The sequence below is a fragment of the Micromys minutus genome (assembly GCF_963924665.1).
Source record: "Micromys minutus genome assembly, chromosome: 6".
NCBI lineage: Eukaryota > Metazoa > Chordata > Mammalia > Rodentia > Muridae > Micromys > Micromys minutus.
The window spans coordinates 57,733,170-57,755,666 of NC_137975.1; the positions used below are offsets into that span (position 1 = coordinate 57,733,170).

At 37.5% G+C, this 22,497-nt stretch overlaps 1 protein-coding gene across 3 annotated transcripts in view; it reads right to left on the minus strand.

The window, feature by feature from the left end:
- Positions 1-918: 918 nt before the first annotated feature.
- TASOR2 (transcription activation suppressor family member 2) overlaps positions 919-22,497 on the minus strand; it is a gene marked incomplete at its 3' end in the record, with an annotated part of 35,861 nt that continues 14,282 nt past the window's right edge. For 2 of the 3 annotated variants that reach the window (XM_080918246.1, XM_080918248.1), the window contains 13 exons: positions 22,244-22,347; positions 20,821-20,893; positions 20,657-20,719; positions 16,542-17,255; positions 14,850-15,092; positions 11,951-12,827; positions 10,146-10,587; positions 4,917-8,588; positions 3,363-3,488; positions 2,569-2,722; positions 1,841-1,946; positions 1,278-1,459; positions 919-1,037 (listed from right to left, as the gene is read on the minus strand). In XM_080918246.1, the coding sequence (XP_080774372.1) occupies positions 919-1,037; positions 1,278-1,459; positions 1,841-1,946; positions 2,569-2,722; positions 3,363-3,488; positions 4,917-8,588; positions 10,146-10,587; positions 11,951-12,827; positions 14,850-15,092; positions 16,542-17,255; positions 20,657-20,719; positions 20,821-20,893; positions 22,244-22,347 (6,875 nt within the window). The remainder of the gene's footprint in view (positions 1,038-1,277; positions 1,460-1,840; positions 1,947-2,568; positions 2,723-3,362; positions 3,489-4,916; positions 8,589-10,145; positions 10,588-11,950; positions 12,828-14,849; positions 15,093-16,541; positions 17,256-20,656; positions 20,720-20,820; positions 20,894-22,243; positions 22,348-22,497) is intronic. The other variant, XM_080918247.1, reaches the window with a different exon arrangement.

Here is a 22,497-nt window from a genome sequence, read left to right on the forward strand (position 1 = left end):
AGTGTCTTTATTAAAAAAAGACAGAAACAACAACAAAAAAAACCAAACTAGGTATAAAAGCCTTTGTTCCAAATAGTATACAAATGGTTTTTTTCTTGTTTGTATTTTAGAAGAAAGTTTTAAGAAATTTCTAATATCATAAATAAAGGACTTCTTCCTCGATTTTTTTTTTGTAGTGCAGCATTAAAAAACCCAAGTGTAAAAGTGTAGAAATTTGTCATTTACAAAAAGGTTTTTAATCTATGTAGTGTTTCTTATTTAACAGCAAACCATTACAGACTACTTTCTACAATGTGGCAGAATCTCTGAAACATGCCTCTTGACCACACAAACAGCTATTTGTCAAAATAGATTTAGCTTTAGCCACGTAAACATGAAGATCTCAAGTTTTAATATTTAGCTCAATATTGAACACATTATGTTTAGGTTGAAAATAACTTACAACAATATTCAACATTATAACCCAAAGCTAATGGCAACTATCATCAATGATGAAATGAGACGTTATAGCAAGTTGAGAGTTGAAGTTTTTCAGACACAGGAAAATACGAATGTCTTGTTGGTGTACTCCGTATCTAGTCTCAATTCCAAAAATCACCTGTAGGAACAAGGAACACAAAATTGGTGAAAAAAAAATTACCAAGAAATACAACTGGGACAACTCTACCTAGAGGGAAAGGCCTGTGCACTATACACTTTACTGGTTACGTGTCAACCCAGACTGGCTGCAAACGACATCATTGGAGTAAGTTAAAGCTGGTTGATCTCATTTGTGATAATCACAGAAGCTGATAGGAATTCTACTCATAGGCAAAGATGAAATTTTATAATTTAAAGAGCAGTGTTTTTTTCTTTCCCTCAGTGGCAGTATCTGCTGTGCCAGTAACTTGTTTTCAAGGGGAGCTTTACAAGAAGTTCTTACCAATAGCTACTCCTAAATGGAGCTGCTATCTTTTGTATGTTTTCAGTGAAGTGGTTTACATCTGTGACAAGGATTCCATTATTTTCAAAGATTTCTGTGGAGACTGTGGGCTTGTCTGTAAAGGAAGAAAAAAAAAGACTAAAGCCAGGACTTTTCATTTTTCTCAAGGTAGCAGAATTCATTAAAGTGAGAAAAGTAAGATGTGGGGGCAGCAGCACAGAGTGGATGGAGGGAAGGGACATAACTGACAGCTGTACCAGGTTCAGTAAACAGGCAGTCCCGCAAGCACTCACAGGTGTGATGAGGTAGAACATGCATGTGTGGGATTAGAACTTAGAACTTAGCTTACATTTACCTGTTAGGAAGACAGCAAACCTGGCACTGTTATGTTGAATTTGCAGGTTTAACAAGCATTTCAAAATTTCGGTTTTTGTTGATGATGGAGAATCACAGTTGTGATAATGAAGTAAGTCGATGATATTTACACTCTGATATGACTTTAGAATTAAGTTCTTTTTATGTGCAACTGAATCTACCCTGGAACATACAAAGAAATGTTAGTAGCCTTTCTTGCTTTTTTTTTTTTCTTTTAAGATACATTTTAAATTATGTATCTGAGGGTGAGAAAGTACACGTGTGAATGCAGGTGCCCTCAGAGTCCAGAAGAGGGTGTCTGCTTCTCTGGATCTGGAGTTAGAAGCCACCCATTATTGGATGTTGGAAATTGAATTTGGGACATCTCTCTTAACTACAGAACCATCTCTAGCTTTCATTTTAACTAGTTGTGTTATAACACTTGGTGAAAGATCCTGTGGTTTTTTTCCTTGATGTTCTTGTAGTCACTGTCCTGATTAGCTGCCTCTGAACATTATACAATAATTACACCTTTGAAAATACAGATTCTTCACACAATCTTACCTGACATCTTCCTTGAGCTTTTTATTTTCTCTGTAGTGAAGCAGCCACTTCCATCTGCTGTTTTCATTTAGTTTTTCGAAGATTTTGAGGATTTCCTTCAGTTGAACTGTAGAGTTAGTTCAGCAAGAGAAGATGTGTCTTAATATATGTTACAAGGTCCATTGCCACTTACGAACAATTAGACCCTTGTCTCCACTTTACTCCACAAACTAGTTCTATCTGGTCATGCTATAATGGGAAAACACTTCATAGCCACGTACTTCAATGCACGTAGCCGTTAGGGAACAGAGATTTGCTGCAGTACAGAACGGCAGTCATCAGGAAGACAAATGACCACAATGCTAGCATGTATGTGAGGAAAGGGAACTTTCATTCACTGAGGGAAGAACTGAACAGATAACTTAATGGCCTAAATTTCTCCGAAAATTCTAGAAATATAGTTCCCAAATGAACCAGCTATAATATGCCTGGGCTATATATGCACAAGAACTTGGTATCTGGCTTGTGCAGACATGTTTATTGGGCTCTGTTCACAACAGCTAGGAAGTAGGATTACCATAAATGTCCATCAATTGAATTCCTGTACTAAAAGCATGTAGTGCAGGCAATGGCACAAATTAAGCCCTCAATATATAATATAGTAAGCGATTTCTTTTTGATGAAACAGTAACTTGTGTCACTGGGAGATGACAAACTGAACTAACTAGATTTCAAAGTTAAAGACCAACCTAATGTTAAACTTTCCAGTATGTCATCATCCGATACTAAAAAGCCGCCTGATCTAAACAGCTCTTGGTAGGTGTCATTCAGAATGTCTTCAGGGCTGTCCACTCCGGCAAAGATGACACTGGGCAAATGTTTCAGCTTCAGCAGAGAAGGAATCTGTTAAGACATAAAAAAGGACTTCCATAAGGAAAGGCACCTGTAGGCAACATTTAACACGGATTTCAAGGACCATGAACAGCTGAAAATAAAGTAGTTCAGCCAAGACCACTAACTGACAACTTTGAGATTTTGTTCTGACCTCATGAGTGGCCATAAGTTTATCAAAATTAAAAAGAAGACTCTAGAAATAGTTCATGAAAGAACATGTGTCAAGCTCAGGGGATCTATAAATAGCTAGGTCATACAAACTCACTTCCAGCTCACCTGTGGCGCCTACTGACAAGAGAAATATGCATTTATCCATAGTCTTCAAATTGCTTCTTGGGACAGGAAATTATTTGTCAATTAGCAGGTAAATATTATGTAAGTCCTTTTAAATCATGGTTTTCTTACAGTGAGACATCAAGTACATCTTTTCCTAGTCCTCCCTCAGTTAACACACTTTATCAACTTGCCCTACAGAACCTGGGTGATTATACAGTATACCACACTGTACTCACACAACAGTCTCCTACTAAAGGATCAATCTAAGTATGTCAGATGTAACCTACACAGAATAGCAACAATGACTCACAGAACTATGGAACAATGTCATGTCTAGAACACATTTCTTCTTATTGTGGGATTACAGACTTACTCGATGCAAATGTGATATCATGTCTTCATTTTTGATGATAACTAATAGTGTCTCATTTTCTCTATGAAAAGCTTGACAGAAATCCAGAAGTTCAATTTCTGTATGCCCTCCTTTCTTCAGAACACTCTGAAAGATTTACAAACAGCTGTTACTTACAAAGGATACTTGTGCAGAACTTTTTGATTTCTGGAGACAAAATGTCTCTCTATATAACCTTGGCTGTCCTGGAATGCACTATTTAGAACAGGCTGGTCCAAATTTAGAGATCCAGCTGTCTCAGCCTCCCAAGTGCTGGGATTAAAGTTATGTGCCATCAAGGATCTCACTCTGTAGCCAGGCTCCAAACCATCTGTGATTCTCCCACCTCAGCCATCCAAGGGCTAGGATTTACAGGAGACGGTCACCACCCCTCCCCCTCAAAAACCAGTGCGCTCTTGAAATCACATTATTCTCAAGTTAATTTAGGATGTGCTCATTTCCTCCACTTAAACATTGTAACTTGTACAACAAACATGTCAGTCTTTATTATAGAGTGGCCCCATGGTGAAATACTGTCAATATTTTCAAACTATTCAATATAGAAATGAGGATGTCCATGGATAGTTATGAGCCACTGTGTTGGTGTTGGGTATCAACTCCAGGTACAAGAACAGCCAAGTATTGTTAACTCCAAGACCTTCTGTCTGATCCCTGCTATTATCTTTTTAAAAAAATTAGTGACTCCCCTTCCTAGCATGGCTCTTTCATGTCTCCAAACTCATCTTTTGACAGTAATGTCCAGTGGTGCTGAACAGCCTCCATCATCCTCGAAAGCTGGGTTCCTGTCTCTTCTGATCCCTCTTTCCCAAACCTTGTGTCTTTTGTCACCCTGTGTTTTTCTCTGCACCACTAAGCCCTTTCTTTGTAGGATGCATCTGCATTAGTACAGATTACTTTTTACAAAATGTTACGATAGTAGGCATACCTTCATTTCAGAAGTTATTACCTACTCTCCTCCTGTGCATACACCAATGAAAAAGACATATGATGTGAGTTTTGTGTATAAATAAGTGTGGGTGCCAAAGTTGATAATCAGGTGTCTTCTACTGACCTCTACCACTTTGATATAGGGTTTCCCACCAAACCTAGAACTAATCTATTTAGCTAGAATGGCTGGCCAGCAAGCCCCAGGAATTCACACGTGTTTGGATTACAGGCCTTGTACACAGATTCTTGTATGATCAGGTCTTTATTACGCTTGTATGGCCCAAATTTTACTGACTGAGCCATCATTACAGTCCTGGAATATAAAATTTTTTCTTTAAAAAAATTCAGTGGTAAGGTAAAAATGTGGTCCTTGAAAACTAATATAACCATGGTGGAAGTCTAGCATTTGTCTTGATTCTTTTTCACTTTTGCCCTGTTGGAATTTGTTTCGAGCTATTGACATCTGCCATGTAGTGCACAGATATTAAAAATTAAATACTATATCCCATACCACTTCCTTTTAAACCCAAACTTCTAAAATAAACTAAAATTAGAAGATAATGTAGTATAGAGCAAGCCAGTACTTACTTTTGTTCTTAAAAAGAATGACTTATCTTCTGTTTCAACGAGGTAGAACCAGAAAGGGCTCTTACAAGCCTCTCTCATAACTCCTTTTAGTTTGACATGCAGAGTGGCACACAAGTCTTTGATCACATCTTTGTAGGATACTGTCTGTCTTGGCTGGTATGCCTCCTGGGACAAAGATTCTGCAGAAGCTATGTTTAACTCTTTATCTTGGGAAACAATTTGGTTGCTATTCATCATTACTTTATTAAATTCAGTATATTCATTTAGAATAAGTGAAATATCATTTCTAGATTCTTTAAAAGTACTGTTGTATTTCAGTTTATTGAGGTGAAATGGAACAGTCTGACTTCTTTCAGAATTATTAAGATCTCTACTCTGACTACATTTTTTCTTCCAAAAAGAGGAAGAACTGTCTAGACTGCTGGGTGAGTAGCCTCTTCTGTGATGACTCTGCTGCCTGGTGTCCGAATGTAGAACTGTCACCAGAATGGGGCTTCTGCTCTTGGGTTGAAGATGCAGACCTGAGGCCTCAGATGTTTGTGTAGAAGGGAATGTTCCAACTGAGATTTGAATGAGTGATTCCTTAGGGAAGATGTTGGAAGGGGAAGATTGCTGAGAATCTCCCTTCTTTATTATTTCTTTTAGTTTATGGTCAAAACGCAAGTATTCTAGGTCTAATGTATTCTGAGTGAGGTCATCTGCCACATGCCAGGTGCTAGTCCAGGAGCTGAGAAGGTTGCAGTTTGCACTCAAATTCCGATGTCTCTTCAGGCTATGCAACCTTCTTGTGGTATCTTTGAACTCTTTTGTTACAGTAAAGTTAGCATAAGTCTTGGGGATACCATGGGAATCTGGGATCTGAACGTAGCGTGGCATACACTTATTTGGTGGGATAGGACGTGGCTCTGTTTCCTGGTTTCTAGGTGAGATGTGTGTCTCGAGCGCTGAAATTTTGCTAGAGCAGGCCAAGGTGTCATCACTGTTGTTTAAGCTTGTAAAAGAGTCACAGCTATCTTTTAGGCTTGCTATATTACCTCCCAAATTCTCCACATCAAACTTGCAGTTTTTACAATCAAGTGAGTCCTGAAAACAGTCTCCATAAGGTGGCCCACAGCATATGGAAGTGTCTACACTGATCTCTGTATCCCTGCTCAGTGTTTCAGCATTTGTCTTGGTTTCATGTCCCATGCTAGTGCTTTCACTGACAGTATGTTCTTTGTAGACACCACAAACAGAGTCAACTGATTCTAGGACAAAGGAAGCAGAAGGCTCTTCACTGATACTTTTACTGAGGCCTACTGTATTTTGGCAAGAATGAGCATTTTGGGAGAAAACATCACCATTCAAAAACTCTTTCATTTCACACATTGTGTCCTGCAGCACATGAATTGTTTTTTGTTCATCTTTTGTAGACATGGAGTTAGACTGAAGGTCAATAGCACTGAGATCCACCCTTTCTTCATGTAATTCAGTTCCAATGTTCTTAAGTAAGTTGGCCATTTTGACTACTGGTATTTCCTGTGTTTGAAACCCTGGCTCTACACTTACTGGTTTTGTATAATACGTGCACTGAGCACTGTCAGAGGAAGAAACCAACTTTGAGACTTCTGGATGAAAATATGCCTGAACATCAGTTTTGTCAATGGAGGCAGAGTTCACTGCCCCAGTCTGAATATTAATATCAGCCTCTGTTTTTACATCACTGTCACAGACATCTTTCTTAATGTTTTTAGAACTAGTCTGTTTTGATGACGTATTCACTATTTCACTTGTGGCTATAGAAACCAATGTGTCGGTCAAAGATTTATTTTCAACAACTTTTCTAGGATTACATGAGGGTACACTTGACTCCAAGGTAAGGTGTTTCATGTCCATATTTCTGTTTTCCATACAATCTGCTTCCAATGAATTTCCCGATGTTACAGGTTTCTCAAGAGGCTTAAAATTACTTCCATATTTGGCAGGTGAGGTAGGTTTATTTAACTCTTTATTATAGCACTGTACCTTTTCTGAGAAAGATAAATTATTATGCTCACTGAGAACACTGACCTCTGTTACCTTACCAGGCACAACAGCTTTGCCTCCTATTTCTGCATTAGTTGGTATCTGTGGTGTTTCAGCTGAGAGCTGCACTTGCATTTGTGATAACTTATCATGTCCCTTTGGGCTCTTAGGACTAACAAGATGACTTTCTTTTTCTGGTGTAGTTAAATCTCCTGACATAATCTGGAAGAACATGTTAGTTTTCTCAGACTGTGAGCCATGGAGTTTTAAACAACATGGAAATGATTGTCTGTCTCCAGTTTGTACTATGGGATCAGGACTTGAGGCTGGTGACACTTCTATTAGAGGGCCAAAGGGAAAGTCCGAGGTGACATTAACTTTATTTGCAACCTCAGGGGTACAATTTTGTAATGTTTCTCTGGATTCCACAGGATACAATGAAATACAGCTAGCTGAAATTATTTCTCTGTGTTTTATGAGGCTCTCCTGTTCTTCTGGTTTAACCATTTCTTCAGATGTACTCTGTGGTCCTACATCTGATACTGGGGCCCTCTGCAATTGAATTTCACCAGCTGCTGTTTCCTTGCTGGGGCTTGTAGGTGGTGATATCATTAGAGTTAGATCAATATCAGCATCTTCCCCTGACAACTCTTCTTCCCTTTTCAGTGATGTATCAGTTTGTTTGAGAAATACTGAATTAAATGTTTCCAAAACCTTTTCTTGGTTTAGACTACTGTTGTCACTATTCATTATTTCTGAAGAGCTACCTGCTACATCACTAATCGATGGAATACAGTTAGGGGACTGCTGTTCCCTCAAGGTAACAGAGGTTGATGACATTACTTTAACTTGTGATGGTTCTAGAACTTCATCTAAAGACATGCTCAAGCCATTCGGAGTCTGTAGAGACTCACCTTGTGGGCACTTTGTTTTATCACTGGCTAATGAATAACTAGAACTTTTAACTAATGAGAGTGCCTTCATTATCAATCCTTTATCAGTTGATGTCAGAGGAGTCTCTTTTTGTAATAGACACAGGCTTTCAGGTGTTTCCTTTTTTACTGAAGTGGCAGAAAGGCACTTACTATCTTTATATTCTGACACGTCAAGAGAAGGAATATCCCTAGGGCTTTGTGTTTGTACCTTTTCCAATGCAGACTCCTGATACTGAATACTCAAGGCAGGGGATACTTGTTTAACCAGCTCAGTAGGTTTGTCAGCTGTATTTACTTTTATATGTATTGGTATATTGGCATTTTTTTCAAAAGCAAGAGTAACTGGTTCAAGATTAGCCAGCATACATTCCACATTATCATCCCTCCCTTCCACAGAGGGCTGACATTCGTTGTTTATGACGCTGCTATGCTGGATAACATCCTGTACAGTACATGTTTTTATCAGCAGTGATGGGTGAAAAGTATCAACTTTCTTTTCAAGGTTCTTGAACACAGACTTCTGACACATCAAATCACTGCTGGCCTCATCATAAGCTGTGGTCAAGGTAGCTTGTGTGACAGAGTCATTATAAGAAACTATCTTTGTGCTATGACAGGTTTTATCTTCACTGGAAACACAAGTTCCATTACTTTGGGCACTTAAAACACCAGAAAGCACATTAGAAGTCTCTAGTGTATCTGATAATTCTTGTTTGGTTTTAACTCCAGTTACCTGAAATGACAAAAGGTCTTTTTTAAAAAAAAGAGTTCAACAGATTAAGAAAAACTACATATATAAAAAATGGCAAGGGTTTTGTCTTTTGAGTCTGAATAGGTAAGATATCATCAGAGGGTAGAGATAAACAAACCCGTACCACTAGAGATGTGTTGTTTCCTTTTTGTGTACCCTTGTGTATATTAAGTGAACATTCTACCATTTAGCTATACTCTAGCTTGTGGGATAGTAGAATATGCCTGTAATTCCAGCATTCAGAGGATGGAATCAGAAAAATATTGAGTTCAAGGTACTTGGCTATAAAGTAAAGCATGTTTCAAACAAGCATTTAAGACAAAATAAAAAATAAACAAACATCAGAGACCAGAATTCTACACTTTATTAAACCAGCCAACTAGATTTTAAATGTGCCAGATGTAGTAGTGTATACCTTAAACACTTGAAAGGCAGAGGCAAGCATTCAGGCAGAGAAGATCTCTATGAGTTGGAGGCCAGCCAGGACTGCATAGACCTTTCTTAAAATAGTGTTCTTAACCACTGAACCATCTCTCCAGCCCAAGTTAAGAGTTCTCACCTTACTTGCCTTGTTTCAGAATTAACTGAGTTTTTGTGAGTGAAGGTTTAGAACACTATTTGGTAAACAATGCTCTAATGTGAGAACAAGTTCTGTAGGTGCTATTCGAGCTCTGTCAAAAGTTATTCTAGACTAAACCTGGGCCATGAGTTTTACAAAGTTTTGTTACCACATCCTTACTTATGATAGATAATGTGGATTACTTGGCCTGGCTAAAAGAAGTAAAGCAAAATATGCTTTCCATAGTTGGAAAGTAACTGCCCACGAATGACCTCTCTCAAAGGTGTGGTACAGTAGAATTCAATTACTTACCTTCCAAACTAATTAGAATATAGTCATTTTTAGTCTGCTTTACCAAAGTCATTACTAACGGTTGATCCTTAATATCTAGGCAAACCGTAAGTTAGTTATCTGTGTGTATTCCTATGGTGCACTCATGTGTGCATAGGTCAGAGATCAATTTTGGTAGCTGTTCTTCAGGTTTTATTCACCTTGTATTTTCCCTCCCTGGCTTGAATATGCTAGGGACAGTGAGCCCAAGGAATTAATCTGTCTCTACCCCCTGCCCATTCCTGGAGCGCTGAGGCTATAGATGCAGTTTCATGCCTGAGACATGGGTGCTGCAGATTTAAACTCAGGTCCATGTTTGCAAAACAAGCAATTAAACCATTAAACTATCCCCCTAATCAGTCAATTCTCTTAAAACAAGTTCAGAGTAAGTCCTTTGTCTCAAATTACAATACTTATAAATGACAAGCTATGTTCCTACATATCCGATTCCTTTTTCTTACTTACTTAAGACGGTAGATGCAACCTAGCTGTGGACCCTTTGTAAAAGTCTGGGGAATTAAAATACTTTACTTAGCTGGAAGACCCATTTTTTCCCCCTGAAATAATACCTTGTTTTGAATACATTTACATATAAATGAAAAATTACAAAAAAAAAAAAAAAAATACCAGCATTTAAAATAGGATCTCACCTCAGAATTACAAGAATAGATGAAATTCTGGCTTTCTGAAGTATCCAGGTGGCACTCCCCTGTAAATACTTCTTTCTGGTCATTCTGTACACAGAGTTCCAAGTCTCTGGTAGTTGGTGGATTAATGAAAGGAAGTATGCGGTTAGGTCCAGGAAAGGTCATATTGGTGGCATGACCAATGTGTGTTTCCTTAGTCTCCAACAGAGGGTCTAGAGACCCTCCAACAGAGGGTCTTTCCACATTGAAAAACTCCTCAATTTCACTGTGATCCAAAGATTCTAAAGACCTATTTATGCATACATATTTTGCTGGATTTTTGTGTTCTACTACCTTTCGAGGTGACCCGATGGCTTTGTTCTTTTTGCTGTAGAACAGAGCTACCCATATATGAAGTAAAAGCTTCACATCTTCCATATTTTCAGGCAAATCAGTGTTCCAGGGTCTGAGATGTTAAAGAAAATACAAAAATCAATGCTACTTTTAGTTATCATAAACAAGTTCTTTATTAATTTTTATACTCATTTTTGTTTTAAAAGTTACAAATATAAAACAGTAATTTAACAAATAATTGTCAAGTATAACCCATTTGTTTTAAAGAGAAGAAAACCAAGGATTGAGAATACTAAGTGACTTATTTCAAATCACAAACCTTATATGGAAGAGCAACTGACTCTTCCTGACCCCCAGCCTAACATTTTTCTACACCAAATGCACTCTGGAGAGAGCCTGTCTATTGTGGTACTAACAGTTCCAGCAACTCTCCAAGTTTTTATTGCTTTCGTTTGGCTGAGAATGGCTAGTTCACTTAATTTTCACTTTTGTTCCTTGTAATAGTTAAAAAGTATGATGATTAGAATATTCTCAGGGCAATGTAGCAAAAACTATACTATTTTTAGATTTTAGTTCTAAGTATTGTGAAACCATAAGGAAACATACAAAACATTTCCAACCTTAGGCAAACTGACAGCAGACAGCTGAAGTGAGGTGAATTGGAGTTAAGAGAATTACAGAGTTAGGCTATAGATATTCAGGAATCAGACTAATTAGGAAGTAAACTAACTACCTGTGGGCCCATGCAAGGAAAGATTCTAGTAATGTGGAATGTCATTTAGTCAATATGAAGTGATTCACAAATGCTGAATGACATTCCCTAGTGTTAACTCTTCTTGTTAACAATAATGGCTACCATTATTATGGCGTGCAAGTCACTGCAAAAGCCTAGTAATATATTAACAACCCTCAGGACATAGCTTCCATTAAACACATACTCAAAAACCACTATGTAGGCTAATCCACCACTGACATCTTGATATTTGTTAGAGATATAGACCCCAGAATGCACCAGAATCTGCAGCTCAATGAGATTTCTAAATGAGCTGTATATACAATAGACCAGGTTTCTCTTGTCACCCTTTCTGTTCTGGAACTCACTCTGTAGATGAGGCTGTCCTTGATCTCAAAAAAATCCATCTGCCTTGGCCTCCAAGGTGCTGGGATTAATGATGTGTGCTACCACCACCTTCTTAGGGAAGACTGATGAATCACTTTCATTTAAAATAATTCACTCCTATCTATTTGATTAACAAACACTGTAAATGAAAATCCATTTACAAGGTTAAATTTGCTTTAAAGTTTTCCATTTCATGATCAACAATGGCAAAATCTGTCATCGTCAACTCTCAGTAAATACACTTGACATTATTATACTATGGCTTTATAATATTTTATCCTTCCCCAAAGTCAGCCATTATTAGTCTTATATCTTATCACAGATGTCAACAAAAACCTGTATCCCTCGTACTTACCCATGTAATGCTCTCACAACAGTTTTCTCCAATGGGTTGCTGGTGTATTTACTATCAAAGCTGAATATATATTCCCCTTCACATTTGAAAGTGATCTTAAAGGAGCCATCACAACTAAGAATAGTATGAGAGCAAAAAAACTCTTTAAGGCTTGAAGATACAAACAGACTTTTGCGCTTAGTCAATGAATCTTCAGAATGCTTTTGTAGAGGGGAGGTGTTCTGTAGATGCCGAAATGGCATGACCTTTCCTATAGGTGTTCCAGCTTCAGGGCCTTTTGCCCCATTCTTTACAAAAGCAGGGCTTGGTAGCTTTCTCTGGTGCAGATGTTTCTTTGACTGCTCAGCAAGGAGCAAGGCATAAGAATGTTCCACAACAACAGAGTTTTGACTTGCATCTGAAAATTCTTGGGCTTCCTCATGGGGTGCTGACTGGGCAACAGCAAGAGGCTGAGTACAAGGTACCAAGTTTTCTTCTTGGCTATGAGTTAAGTTTGACTCTGAACCAATCTTCGTGTCAGAGTATTGTTTAGGTAGTAGTAAAGCTTTTTGGCTTTTAACTCCCTTATGATATTCATGGTCAGAGGCCCCATGCAGTGAATTTTCTTTAGTGAGTAAAACATTGTTTTGTGGTAATTCAGAGAAGCACGGAAGGTTCCTGAGCTCACAAGATGGTATAGAAGAAGCAGCAGAACTTAATGCCAGATCAGCTAACAAATTTAGGGCCTGGGAGTCACAGCTGGTAATTGAGTTTTCAGGAGAACCTTTAGGAATCGCTGCAATACCTTCTTGTTGAGATGTACTTAGTAGGTTAAGTTCTTCTTTTTGACTATCTGATGAAATTTTTGATCGAAGATGTGAAGCAATTTCTTTTTTGGCTTCAGAATAAAACACAAAAGGACAAATGTAATGTTTGTTCTTCTTAGGACAACCTGCATATTCCTATGTCTTAAGTGAAAATTAAGTCAATTCAAAGGATTTACAAAAAGATGGGAGAACAAAACATCAGAGTCTTGACTACAGTGTGCTCACAAATAGTTAAAATGTAATTTAGGAATTTGAAGTATGTATTACATAGTTCGCTAGCACAAGTTTTCAGAAACCATTAACCAAAACCCAACTTAGTTCAAAACAGAGATGTTTAGCTTTATGACAGGTATAAAACATGATAAAAGTAGTGTTTTACTTTTAGCAATACAGGCATTAACTGGAAAAGAAGCAATCTCTTAACAAGCTTTCTTTTTTGTAATAAGATCTATTTGCCCTTATCAGAAAAATTACATTCTTCAATGGCTTGTAAGGCATTCTCTGTACACTAATCTTTCTAAAATGCAGTTATTATAAAAAACAAAGTTCATAACTATGCTAGTAAGAATTCCCTTTATAGACAAAAAGAGAAAAGCCAAATGACGTCTTTATCACCAATTATAGAAGGTGTGAAAGAATCAACAACCTGCCTACAAAAGGGTAGTTTATACACTTAATTAATTAGTGCATTTATGGAGAGAAAAATCTCTAGCCTATCTTGTCGCATTTGGAATGAGAAAAATGTTGTAGGAAAAATTATTCCAACACAGCTTAGTTGTTTAAAATAGAAAACCTAAGAGAGCTAGGGCAGAAAAGGGTTCACAGCAAAGAATTTTCTTGATGGCTCTCTAGATACATTGGAAACATGAATTTATTTTATGACAGATAAGCATTTGGCTTTGTTTTAACTTTTGGCTCAGAATAAGCATTTTTAAAAATTTCAATCATGAAACATTAAAAGAGCTTAGAAATACTAAAGCTTCTCTCTAAATTTGGCCACTCCAACAGTTTTGTGCTGAATTTCATCTGTAAAGATGGCAAATGGTGGTGGCATGCACTTTTAAGCCCAGCACTCAGAAGGCAGAAGCAGAAGGTCTCTGAGTTCAAGATCAGCTGGTCTACAGAGTGAATTCCAGGATAGCCAGGGCTACATGAAGAAAATCTCGTCTCAATCCTCCCACTCCCAAAATAATAAACACACACTCCCTCTCTCTTCCCCTACCCCCCCATGGAAAAACAACAAACTTTGCAACTTGGAAGAAGAAACACATTACATACAGAAGAGTAAAATTAAAGAGAGAAATACTCCTAAGGGTAGGATGTTATATGTTCAGTTGTATCAAGGTGACAACTGTACTTTCTGATAAAAAAGTAATTTCTAGCAGGTGAAAATATATGACTAATACAGTTGGCTTTTAGCTTACGTATATAAGATTATCAAAAGAAAATGCCTTAAAAACCCATATGTTGAAGACAGTTTTGATTACTGCATATACTTATTTTTTGACACCCTTACAGCCTTTTCTAACTGATTATAAAACACTAGCAGATACTACTTATAGCATATTAAACCATAAATGTTTATACTTTAACTTATAAAATTCTTGTTCTGGCTTTAAAATTCAAGTAGAGGCTCCTGTCTGAATCTTAGTTTTCTAAATTACTTAAAGAGAATTATATGTAGTTTGATGTACTTGGTGTAAAAGACAGCAATTTAATATTAACTTATTCTACTTTTCTATCTTTTAAGTAAGTAGTACAATGAAGAAACAGGACTAGGTACAGCTCAGTGGCTCAAAGCAGCTGTTGCTCTGGCAGAGGATCTGAGTTGTTTCTAGAGCCTACATGGTAATGGCTCCCACATATCCCTATTTCTAGTTCTAGGGGATCAGACCCCTTCTTCTGGCTCTCACAAGCAATACATGCACAAGGTACAGAGACACACATGCAGGTAAAACACTTACATGCATAAATCTAAAACCTGTAAAAAAAAGAAACCAAATCCTTTGCATTATGGATGAAAGTTATCGATATATTTCAGTTGTTTATATATATATATATATACACACACACATTCCAAGAGGGTTTCTTACCAGGTTGGAGCTGCTTTCTGACTTTGGCGTTCCGACGACCTCTTGCTACATTTACCTTCCGTTTTTGTGAAGCCTTTTTCACAGGTGGCTTGGGCCGTGGTGCAACTCTACCTGGAGATTTCTCTTGCTTCTTTGCCCGTTTAGCATTTGTAGGCACTGGAGCATCTTTAGATACAGAAGCTTCTTGTTTTTTCCTCTCTAGTTTGGTTTTCTGTACAATTTGTGCAGTCAGCACTTCTGCACCTTATGCAGAAAAGACAAGACAGTTTTTTAAGTGTATGTGTGTAGATGACCCAGAAATTTAGCATAACCCTTTCCTTTATTTTCTTTGGGGGGGGGTATTAACTAATAAGTGGAAATAGACTATTAGACAGTTCTGGGGTACCATTAAAAGATTTCAAAACTAAAGCACAAGGCAAGAAAATGAGTAGTGTTTAAATAAACCACAGGATCCAACTTAATATCACTCATATCTTGATCGTGGTGGGTAGTATATTCTATACGCTTCTTTTTTAGATATTAACAATTCCAAATTAAAAACAGAGAACAACAACAAATTGGCAAACAGTTTCCAACAAGAACAAGAAATTATGTACTTTCTGGTCATATAATCTCTGCTTTAATTTTCCAACTGTTCTTATATAGAGCGCCAGAGCCAAACATGATATATGTAAAGATGAACAGGAACCTTGGTTATATAGAGTATTGACCCTTTGCTTAGAAGCTCCCATAAAAAAAAAAAAAAAATAGGATAGTTCCCTAGTTTTGGAGAAAATATACTAAACATTAACTCGAGATGATACCGTAAGTCAAATAGTTGGCTATACTGACTAGTTTACCTGTTAATAGATGGTGAGGATGGAGAGTTGGCTCAGTGATTACTAGAGGATTCCCAGCACCTGGGTAACAAGTAGCTCAAAATGGCTTTGAACTCAGGCTCAGGGGAGGTATCCTGAGTCTGACATTATCTTCTGGTTTCCACCAGAAGGAACCACCACTCCCAATTAAATAAGAAACCTAAATAACTTTGAAAATTGATTCTCAATTTTAAAGGGTACCAAAACCACATTAAGTTCATCCAGTTTATTTCTAGGTCACAACAGTCCATTTTAGAATGTTAGTTATAAAGTTTGGGTGATCCTTTAGAAACTGCTAACACAAGCTGGGCGTGATGGCACAGGCCTTTAATCCTGGCAGAGGCAGAGGCAAGCCTGTGTTTGAGGTCAGCCTGGTCTACTAAGAGTTCAGGACAGTCAAACCCCATCTTAAAAAGACAAAAACCAAAACCAAACAAAACAAAACCCATTAATACAAAGGACTAGAAATTGGGTCCTGGACCATTTCAAGGTAGGCTCCTGGTTATGAATGAATGCTGCCATTGTTATAATCATTTTTAGAAGATCACCTTTCTTCTACCACCTGCCAGAGCAAATCAGATAGTCATCTTTCTAGTATGTGAGAACCATGTTTACTAAAGAAACTTTCAACGGGCAGGCTTTTAAGATTTTTCTCCTCTTTTGGTTTCCAGCTTTTCTAGATCACTGTTTTTTTTTCCTGTGTGCAAATCACTCAGGAGAAAATAGGCATTTCTAACAAACTTCTAACCAAATGCTAAGCTCTAGTTCCCATGGATACAGTCCATAGGGTTTGAGGTAAAGTCGTAAAGTTAATAATCACATTCATTATTCTTACCTCGTTTTCTCTGAGGAAACTGCCCTTTAACCAGCTTTAGAGTTGGGTTACATGACCTGTTGTCTGTTCTGGGTGCAGTTCTTTTAGAAGTGGGGCGGCCCACGCTCATCCGCTTACTTGGCAGTGTAACAGCTGACATGCTAGCCTTCCTCTTTGGCTGAACTCTCTGATTTGAAGATGGAATCAATGGAGTCAGAGCCTTCTTCACTTTCAATGCTCTCCCAGACTTTTCTGCTGTTTCAGTTTCTTTTCTCATTTCCATCTCTGAGTCAAGAATTTCAGGATCTGGTGTCATAACTAACGAAAATCCAGCATCACAAATCCCATCTGAAATACAAGGGTACTGAGGATGCTCTGGCAACAAATCCAAAGCAGCAGACAGATTCAGTGTATAACCAGAAGGGTCTGAAAAATAACACTTCAACTGAGTCAAGGACTCTGAAGGACATGTTTCAAGTGGGGGAGGTGAGTCAAAAGCATGTGACAGTTTCCCAGTGCAGGCAGCATCTTTCACTCCATCGTGATGAAGCGTCAGCAAAGAAAGGCTTTTGTCCACCTTGTACAGGTCTTGAAAACTATGTTTTACTAAGATATTTGGAGGGATTCCTTCTTCAGAAAGTGATTTCTTTGCTTCTAGAAGTGCATAACTAAGGGCAGGTAAAATAGGTATCACTTTCAAAGAGATGGCATCTTCAACTTTCAAGTCCTTTGCTCCTAAAAATACATACACACATACATCAAAAATTCAATAGTATTTCAAAACACACAGGAAAAATGTTACAGACTTCAAGTTTATTAACCAGGTTAAATATGCTACAGTATTGAAAATGAAAACATAAAGGGCAACTAGGACGTTTTATGTGTATATATCTCCATGTATTTATAACACACACACACACACACACACACACACACACACACACACAGCCAAAAAAAAAAAAATGAAAGAAAAAGATTTGATAGATAACTATTGCAATGAGTAAAACAACCCTGACTCCGGCTCCATGTCATCTACAGGGTGTTTAGGCAGAGTCCAGAGGGCATTCACAGTAGCAGCAATGCCCTAAGGACAGGCCGACTGTATCCTATATTCTTGGAGAGGCTACAATGCAAAGTGAACTGAAAAGTGCAAAGGCCTTAAGTTTCAAACGCCACTGAAGTAACAGCTGTTATTTTACTTCTCTAAAAAAATTGTATTCTACACATATTTTACAAATTAACTCTACTGTACAATCTGTATTTTACCTCATTTCCCTTCTTATTCTTTGATTTTGCTTTTTAAAAATCAAATAACCTTACAAATGAGAAAAAGGAAAATGTCAGTTCTCTATCAACTAGTTAACAAAATTCTAAGTCTCAGTTACCATCAATATAAACCTATAAAAACAATTAAATAAAAATAGGAATTATGACATCTTTTTAAAGTTTCTCCAGAATTGTGAAATACCAAATTAGTCCTAGTTAAATACAAAACTGTAGCAAATATTGAAAAAGGGGACAAATAATGAAAAAGAAAATGTAGTTAAGTATTAAAATAAAGTTTATTTCTTCTAAGTTCATCATTCAGAGTACAAAAAGGAAAGAAAATACAGAAAAGGTTTGTATATGTGATCAGGGCTGGAGCTGGAGAGATGGCTCAGAGGTTAAAAGCATTGGTTACTCTTCCAGAGGTCCTGAGTTCAATTCCCAGCAACCACATGGTGGTTCACAACCATCTGTGATGGGATCTAATGCCCTCTTCTGGTGTGTCTGAAGACAGCAACAGGGTACTCATATACATAAAATGAACGGGGCTGGTCTCCAGATGGGTGGTTTACCTGAACACCCAAAACTTGGTTAGGGTTAGGGTTACTGCTTCCTCTGGGCAGTGGTGGTGCACACCTTTAATCCTAGCGCTCAGAGGCAGGAAGAGCTTTTGAGTTCCAGGCCAGCCTGGTCTACAGAGGGAGTTGCAGGAGAGCCAGGACTACACAGAGAAACCCTGTCTGGCGGGGGAACAAGAGAAACAAAAAACTGAAACTGTCTCATTGTTTTTATTTACTCAGCCAGCATTCCTGTGTTTTCCCTAGGTACAAGTAATGGTTTTTATCCAACCCCAAGAAAAGAAATGAAGGCTGGGGTGTAACTCACTAGAACAGGGCTTAAGCACAATAAGGCCCTGGGTACAATCTCCAGCAGAAAGGAAAGAAACCAGGGGATGACAAAAGAGAAGAATATAGCCATAAATAAAACTTTTAAGATTTTGGTACTTTTTGTGTATATGATTACACACATATGTACAAGTGCTGGTATTGAACTCCTCTGGAGAGAAGAGTTATAGGCTGAGCCACCTAATTTGAGCTCTGGGAACCAAACTTGGATCATTTAGACGAGCAGCAAGTGCTCTTGCCCACTGAACCATTTCTGCAGCTCTTAAAAAAAAAAAAAAAAAAAAAAAAAAAAAAAAAAAAAAAACTAACACAAAATAAATTAGCATGGTATGGTAGTTGAGAGCCAACCCTGGAATTAAGTTAATTTTGCACAAACCAGTCCGTTTCCTCGTCTTTGAAATGTTTATAAACAATACTTTAGGGATTGCTAAATCAATTATCCCTAGAAAAATATGTAACACAATAAATGTGATTATCTTTTGTCAATCTGTTTGTATAATTGGTTGTTTTATTTGTTCCAAAATATCAGGAAGTACTACTCTCTTCTTTGATCACCAGAATATACATATATTTTAAAAAATCAACTTTAAGGGACTGTAGAGATGGATCATGAGTTAAAAGCAGCAGCTGCTATTCTAGAGGGTCTGAGCTCAGATCCCAGGATCCAAAGAAGCTCAAAACTACCCAAAACTCCAGTTTCTGGGGACCCAACATCTTTTTCTGGCCTTTAGGGTCACTGCACGCATGTGGTGCACACATACATACATGTAGACAACATTCTCATATATATATAGTAAAATAAATCTTATAAAATATCAACTTAAAACATTTTTGTGCTGGCTATATGTTTAAAGAAATACTAATTTTAGCATTATCCTTAAACACATACAAAATAATTTAAACAAAAATTGCTTTGTTTTAAATTTATTTGTTCAGTGCTTACTTTTTTTCAGATGTCCGCACACATATGCTCTGAGGATATATACAATGCAGCCAAGGTAGGTATGATGCTGGGGATATAGCCAAGTGGTAAACTGCATACTCATAATCCCAGCATCACAAATCAAAAGCCAATCCAAGTGCACTAATATATTTGTTTATCAAGCACACCTAGATGTGGTGGCAAATACCTATAACCCAGGTGATGTAGTCCTCAGGATCAAATCCAGGGCTTTATGCTTATGAGACTAGCACTCTACCAACTGAGTTACATCTGTATCCCACAAGTATTTTAATTGCAACATCACACATGCTGTGACATTGTGTAGCTGTTTAGGTACTAAGAATGTCCTTCATAGGCTCAGATGTCTCAATGTTGGCCCCCCAATTAATGGCAGTTGTTTGGGAGGTTTGAGGGTGTGGCCTTGCTGGATGAAGTATGTCACTGTGGGCAAACTTTGAGGTTTCAAAGCCCTGTGCTAGTATATTCTCTTGGCTTGTAGTTCCAGCCCCCATGCCTGCTGCCTCTACTCTACCATCATAGATCCTAGCTCCTGGAACTGTAGACCCAAATTAGACCCTTCTTTTTATATGTTGCTTAGTTATGGTGTTTTATCATAGTAAAAGAAAAGTCACTAATACATGATTAATATTATTTTTGTCTCTAAAGTCACGTGTTTGTCCTCAGGGTAAATACCATGTTGGGAATACATGGTCTAAACACAAAGACCTAGTCTAGATAGCAAGAGTAGCTATGGAAATCCCGAGTCATAGCTTTTTGACACTGTGGGAAAAGTATGTTCTACTGTTAACAAATGGATTCAATTTTGGATATACCATGTTAGATATGTCAGTATGTGGAGACACATGTCTGGAGCTTAGTAAAGGAGGTCAGCTAGGACCGTTAAAGACAGACAGTTGTTTAGGGAAAAACAAGTGCTCTGTGCTAAGTTGTCGAGTAAGATCTGGACTGGGAAGTACCCAAACCCAACAGGATGAGTGGACTGGGTCCCACTGTGACCTCACCTGCTGGCTGAGGTGCACGGAACAAATGTAAGCCATGTAGACCCATCTGCTCATGTCCACGATCTGTAAGGTAAGAATCAGAAGAAAAGAAATGTAGGTTGTTGATCTTTTGAAACAAAAATAAACACTTTAAAACGTTTTCTTCCCAGAAAGCTTGTCCTTACCTGGTTCTGGAGTTAAGGCTGATGATGTAAGTAAAATGAAAAAGCCCCTATCTTTTAAGCATTTGATGAGTGCCTTAAACATAAAAAATAAATAGTTAATGAGTAATTACATGAATTAAGTGAAAGAAGAGTTCAATCCCAACTCCTATAGATGGAGTAGGACTCATCTTTAAAAGGTGGACTCTCATCCACTTATCAGTGTCACCTGTGCCACTTCCAGCTACTGAGGACTCCACATATTATACCAACTGTTCTAATGAAACTAACTCAATGGACGGGGGTGCTCTGTCTTTCCATCCAAGTGGAAAGGAAGCACGTAACCCCGACGGGAAGCCATAAGAAAGGACAAAGCTGGAAAAAAGGTGTCTTCAACAGCACTGAAATCCCACCTTACTACCTAGACTGAGAAGCAAGCTTGTAAAATCTCTCACTGATTAAGGCCAGCTTAGATTAATGTGATTTGCAAGTCAGAATACTTTTAACCACCACTACCATTAAGACAGGTCACTGTGCCACACAACACATGCATACCTGGTCTATTTTATTTTACTTATGCCGTATTTACTATAGAAACAAACAAGAGCTGACTTGTTTCATTAATGTAACATCTGCATAATTTCCTTTGTAATATTTAGAAACTATCATAAAAGGAGACTCAAACTCTGGGTGAAGCATCTATCTTCACACAAGGAACCCTAGCTAACATTACAGCTTTTTTTCCTTTTTTAAAAAAATATTTTTATTATTTATTCTACTCTATGTATGTATGTATGTATGTATGCATGTATGTATGTATATACACATACATATATATGCATATATATACACATACATATACACACACACACACACACATATATGCACAATGTTGCTGTCTTCAGACATGCCGTAAGAAGACACTGGATCCCATTATAGATGGTTGTGAGCCACCATGTGGTTGCTAAGAATTGAACTCAGAACCTCTGGAGAAGCAGTCAGTGCTCCTAACCACTGAGTCATCTCTCCAGCCCCAACAGAATTCTTTAAACCAGTAGCTATTCCTAAGTCTTATTTCTTCTATTATGAAAAAGAGGAAACAACTTGTATAAACCCCTGCATAATGATTTAAAGTGGCTTTCAAAAGAAGCATCTCAGAAGTGGTATTGTGACTAATGCAAATACAGGAGATATCTAATCAATGTATTAAGGAAACAAAGACTGAGAAAAAAAGAAACTTGTTCTTTTAGTCAGGAATATAAACCAATGAGACACAAAGGTAAGCTGAGATGTAAAGAAAATGAAAATGCCAGTTGCAATATTATGTCAGTTAACATTAACAGTGAAAACCCTACTGGTAGATTAAATAACTCAGTGAGCACTCAGGTACCTACTTCCTAGATTAAGGAAAAAATTAATAATTATACTTGAAATTAGTGAGTCTTACCAATTCCTTATTTTTAACATATTCCATTAGCTTATCTATGTTTTCTCCTTGTTTGTTTGACAATTCAACTTCATATAAATCAAAGCATAAATCTTCACAACAGACTGTAGAGGGAATCAGAAATATAGAACATTTTAAATTTTAGTTTAAAAATTCCACAATCATATCACCTTTTGGTCATTTACATACCCACTGTTTTCTCTTCAGGACATGTGCATACATGTACATATGTCCATACGTATGTACACAGGTTT